The sequence below is a fragment of the Astatotilapia calliptera genome, chromosome 19 (genome assembly GCF_900246225.1).
Source record: "Astatotilapia calliptera chromosome 19, fAstCal1.2, whole genome shotgun sequence".
In the NCBI taxonomy this organism is placed as follows: Eukaryota; Metazoa; Chordata; class Actinopteri; order Cichliformes; family Cichlidae; genus Astatotilapia; species Astatotilapia calliptera.
The window spans coordinates 14,718,746-14,723,939 of record NC_039320.1 but is presented as its reverse complement, the minus strand read 5'-3'; the positions used below and the strand labels follow the sequence as shown (position 1 = coordinate 14,723,939).

The following is a 5,194-nucleotide window of genomic DNA, read 5'->3' as shown; positions in this document are numbered from 1 at the left end:
TGTGGATAAACAACAATAATTTATTGAGTCATGTAAATCATACATGGATATATAATCCTTTCTTTGTGGAAGATGCAGCAGGACACAGATGGGCCACCTGCTGGCTGAGACAGGTGACACCTGATTTATATTTGTGCATTAAATTATAAGTATCAACTTTTTTTTTATTATAACACCAGTTTTGCTTCTATGGCATAATAATAGTAGTAATGGACAGCTTGAGCCAATCACAATGCTGGTATTTTGGGTGTAAAAAAATGATGATAAAGTCATTGTCTATCAACTTCCCAGCAAATCAGAAAACACCGCTTGACTCTGCACCACCACGTATTCAGGTGTGAAGCCTACTCTGCTCCACGTGCTGAAAACAATGGAGACAGCATGTGTTTTATGACTGCATTATATCTATATAAATATATATTAATAATAATATTACTTAATATTGGACACCACATGAATTTATCTGTGAACGCAGAAATGGTCCTGATGATACATCAGTCTGACTAATAGCTGTGAACATGTTACAACCAGAAGAAACCATTATCGCCTATTAATGTATATTCCCCAAGTCTGAATTCCTGCACAAGCAAAGACAAAAGAGTCCAGGCCCTGAAGCTGCAGAGACTACCATAACTGAATCTCAGGTCTCTCCACAGTTCATTCTTGTAATGTTCCCGGTGTGTATTTGTGTGTGTGCCTGCTCAGCCTGATGTCCTCCAGTCTCAGTCTTTATTGCTCAGCTTCCTGCGCTGCTGCTCCTGGTACTCCCTGGAGTCCTCCCAGGGACGAGGGCCACGGATGTTCTTCCATTCGTCCAAATTCATCTCCTTTAGCTTCTGCAAAGCAAAAAACCCACAAGAGGCAGAGTTAAACTCCAAGATGCCTTGAATGAAAAAACAAACAAAAAAATATAAAAGAGGATCATCTGCCCCCATCTCATCCTATGCTAACATCCTCCTCTGTCACACAAACTCTCCTCTTGCCTTATTGAGCTCCATATTTAACATTTTTGTCTAATACATCCACCATCCTCAAACCATCTCAGCGTTGTCTCCAAGCCACTCAATCTGTGCTGTCCCTCCGATGTACTAATTTTCAATCTTGTCCACATCCAAATCTTCACTTTCTGCATCTCTTCCTCTGCCACACCTCCAGCTCCTGTCTTTTTTGTCTGTGCCACTTTCTCCGAACCATACATCACAGCAGGTTTCACTATCTTGTCAATCTTTCCTGTAAATTAACCTGGTACTTAAAATTTTTAACAATGCACCAAAAATTCTGTCAGTGAGGCATTTTGACACTTAAAAGCATGATTTTTGCTCTCCCAGCTTTCTTGCAGACACACTACACAAGTCAGAGTCTTTGATCTATTCCACTGCTAGTCTCACAGCCTTGTTCCCCTTACCTCGTACTCTTCTTCCAGTATGACCGGCTGCCTCTGGATGTTCACTTTAGCCTCCAGTGAAGGATCCAACTGCAGGATGGGGGAAAAAAAGAGGGGAAACAAAATGTTTACTTAGCTGTCACAGCGTCACAGAATTAAATTCCAACAGTAAGAAATAAAGAGATTATGCAAAGGCTCCCCTTGCTTGAATGACTGATTTGTAGATAGTTTGTTAAGAGGAAATTAAAAGTACTAAAATGAGGTAAGAGAAGGTTTGTATAGTTGCAACTTGCAAATGAGGTCACCATTTCATTTCCCACAATGTTATTAAATATTATGTATTATGCTATTTAAAAGATGACATATGCAGAAGAGGTGAACTACTTTCCTTGTGACTATAAATAGAAGTAAGAAACACTCTACACTTTGTCTCACCGGTGTAGAACTCTCTAAACCCAGAGGGAGGATCCAATTTACCCTGTTTTACTGTACAAATTGTTCTCCTTGAATTGCCATCAACATTACCCAGTTCAGTTACATATACACACACACACACACACACACACACACACAAGAAGGTTATCGGAGAGAGAGTTGAGTCCAGTCGAGTTATGAGGACTTTGCAATTCAAATTGATTTTGCCTGAGAATAGGGCTGAAATGAATCCCATTCCGAATCGTTACTTTTAATGAGTTCTAATATTTCACAGCAATAATGCTGCAGTTACACAGCTGACTGATGAATTTCATAACACCATGATTGATTTACAATTAGACCTACATTACTACAGCCTATTAATAATATATAGAATATTCTAGAGCATTGACACCAGGGAATTAATTGCCTAAGTTAGTCAGGTACCTGCTGTGGAGGTGTTAGCAGCTGAAACTGGGTACAAACTGGGTATGCCAGAAATAAAGAAAGTTCACAAAAATCTGAACAGGGAATAAAAAAAAAGGCATTCAGGTTCATCTCTGCCAACAGGCTAAATCAAATCATTGAAGGGAAGATGCAAATTGGATCACACAGTGACTTACTCTGAGTGGCTTCACTGACTTAAGTGAGCACTTATCTGCGAGAACAAAAGAATGAAACTGGCCAATAACAGGCAAGCTAAAAACAGTAAGAGTGGTTTTAATCATGAGCATACAACTTTTTAGATATGCCATGCATTAAATTATACATGCAAACACACACACAGCAGAGTTCAACATTTACTCCACAGTGTCAGAGAGAGAGGAACAAGATTCTCTTTGCTGCAGGCCCAATCAGAAGAGAGTGATACGTGTGGGGGCTGCTGCACAGGCACAGTGCCAGGGGCCCAATGCCCTCCTCCTCCTCCACCATGATGATGATGATGATGATGATCATCATCATCATCATCAGTCTAGTGCTGCTTCACATGGACAGTAATAAGAAAAGAAGCCCCTGCTATCTGGCTCCCACCCAGGTATCACGCATCAACGTATGTCGAAATAAAATAACACAAAACTTGTGCTATTACTTCCCCTCACAGCCAGCTTATCAGACTGTAATGCCTTCTAATAAATGCCCAACCTTTTATCATTTTAATGAATTGGTTGTCATTTAATGTATTATTAGAACTTGTTCTCCCAGCTTGCTCTTCTACCGACTCTACCGCTTGTCTGAAAAGATGGGTAGACTAAGTATTCAATTCAGATGTCTTAAAACTTGACCACACTGTACTAATCTGTAACAATCCAGGAGTCTTAACAATGAGACAAAGTGTGTTTTGTTTTGACACCTTACACTTGGGAGGAAATCTGCTGCAATTACAGTTCCAACCACTGGGTGGAGAACTTGCACACTGTCTACTGTATTGTACAGAGAGAAAATATTTTACCCGCTAACTGTACACTTAATTACATTGTATAGGAAGGGGTCTTCCCACTTAACAGTTTATGTAACCATAAAGATCTGGGAGTTTAAATGTAACTGACAATTAACTGACTTTGAATAAACCTCGACCAAATCCTTTTTCTTCTTCTTAAAATCCAAAAGGAATCAAACTACAAACCCTTTTTCTGATCTTCTGGGAATCATACCGGATTTGTGTGAACTCCCGCAAGCCAAAGGAACCACCAACTACCAGCAACTGAAATAAGAAATATAAGAGAATGGAACCATAAGCATTGTGGTTATCTACAGCACCGTGCAAAAGTCTGGAAGCACTACACACTTTGTAATATTTTGCTAGGTAAATCAGTAAATAGCAGCAATCAATTTATTGAAATAAACACACATGTAAATACAGTATATAAAGCAGAAAAAATGAAGCTGTTGCCGATCATGTGCTTTCTCATGGTGGATCAAATCTGATGGTAACTTTCTGTGTTCATAATTCCATCATTTTTGAGAAGATCTCCAACACCACTGGCTGAACTGAAGTCCCAAACCATGACAGACCTCTACAATGTTTAACGGATTGTTGTACCTGTCTCCTGAGGTCCTCTGCACATATTGGTGACAGTTTGAACCAATAATTTGATAAGATTTCTATTCATTACTGCAACAGACCTGTTGTCACTGATTTTCAGGATGACTCCTGTTTCCCTTCCTTAAGAGTGGCTTCCTGACAGCCAGTGACACCATTTATGATGAGGTGAACAGTAGATGGATCTGAAGGGTGAAATGCACCTGTGAGGTCATCTGTCATGTCCTTGACCGATTATTTCCCTTATTTCGTAAGGATGTGACTTACGAGGAAGGATAGGCAAAATATAAAGAATCCAGGAATGGTTCGAGACCTTTGCACAGTACTTTATGGTATAACTTAGGTATTTCTCGTTAAAGTGGATATAAATAAATAAGAAAATAAATGCTGCGGTCACTGTAGCTTTCAAGACTTTCAAAACAGAACAAGAATTGCTAACTATCTAAAACCTTAATGATTTAGTCCACTGTATGGGCCTGTATGCCTACCAGACGAACAAATACAGCTTCCTTCCTAAAACTGTCAACAAAACCAAGCACTACAACCTTTAAGATGCTTCGACTCACATTTGTATACCTAACTATAGAAGCCTGGGATTCGGTTTGAAATACTGTTAAACAGTCACGATTAAAGATAAATGTCGTTACAGCAAAGAAAGGAAATGCCCAAAATGGGCTTTAACACCCAATTTAACTATAACTAAGACAAAACGAAAAAACAACTAATACTATTATGAAGTTCCAGATACAAGATCTTACTTCAATATTAGGAGTGAACTGGTTAAAGAAGTCATTTACACGCACCACGGTGGGGTCATGTAGTCATAAAACAGCTAAGCTGCTAGCAAATATTAGCTCAAACTGCTTAGTCTCCGTAAATATCGTCGCATAAAAGTTACTTACAAGCATAGGGATTCCATATTTCACCGTTTTGTTTTTCTGCAGCAACTTTAAATTAAACATAACTCTCCTTCAGACTACAAGCCCATGTTACAGGTTCAAACAACAAACAGGTGACATCTGAGATGCATTTCCTGGAACGGTCCCACACTCAAACTGGTCCGTATAGTTTTGAGGGCACGCTGAATTGTTCCGTTGACTGTTCGTATAAGGGAAATGAGTTTGTCACATTTTTTCTCGTTGGTTTAGATAAAAAGTAAAATATCAGATCTTTACTCATGTCGCTCAACCAGGGGCTCTATAAATGTTCCCAGCAGGATATTTTGAGCACCAATCATTTTATATCCTGTGAATTTGTAGCATGAAACTTTTGTTGAAATATCTTTATAAAAATAAAAATAGATATCTTTCTCTATTATGCACCCTCTAATTTCTAACTAGGCAACCAGCCAAATT

At 39.0% G+C, this 5,194-nt stretch overlaps 1 protein-coding gene across 1 annotated transcript; it reads right to left on the bottom strand.

The window, feature by feature from the left end:
- cox16 (cytochrome c oxidase assembly factor COX16) lies at window positions 1-4,917 on the bottom strand. Its single transcript, XM_026151386.1, has 4 exons — window positions 4,742-4,917; window positions 3,423-3,500; window positions 1,406-1,474; window positions 1-836 (listed from the first exon to the last, which is right to left on the bottom strand). The coding sequence occupies exons 1-4, from the start codon at window positions 4,799-4,801 to the stop codon at window positions 723-725; spliced, it is 321 nt and encodes a 106-aa protein (XP_026007171.1). The 5' UTR covers window positions 4,802-4,917; the 3' UTR covers window positions 1-722.
- Between the last annotated feature and the right edge of the window lie 277 nt (window positions 4,918-5,194).

Coding starts and splice junctions, on each gene's coding strand:
- cox16 (XM_026151386.1), bottom strand. CDS start 4,801: ATGTTTAATTTAAAGTTGCTGCAGAAAAACAAAACGGTGAAATATGGA. Junction 3,501..4,741: donor AATATGGAATCCCTATGCTT/GTAAGTAACTTT, acceptor TTCTTATTTCAG/TTGCTGGTAGTTGGTGGTTC. Junction 1,475..3,422: donor CCCAGAAGATCAGAAAAAGG/GTTTGTAGTTTG, acceptor CCCATCCTGCAG/TTGGATCCTTCACTGGAGGC.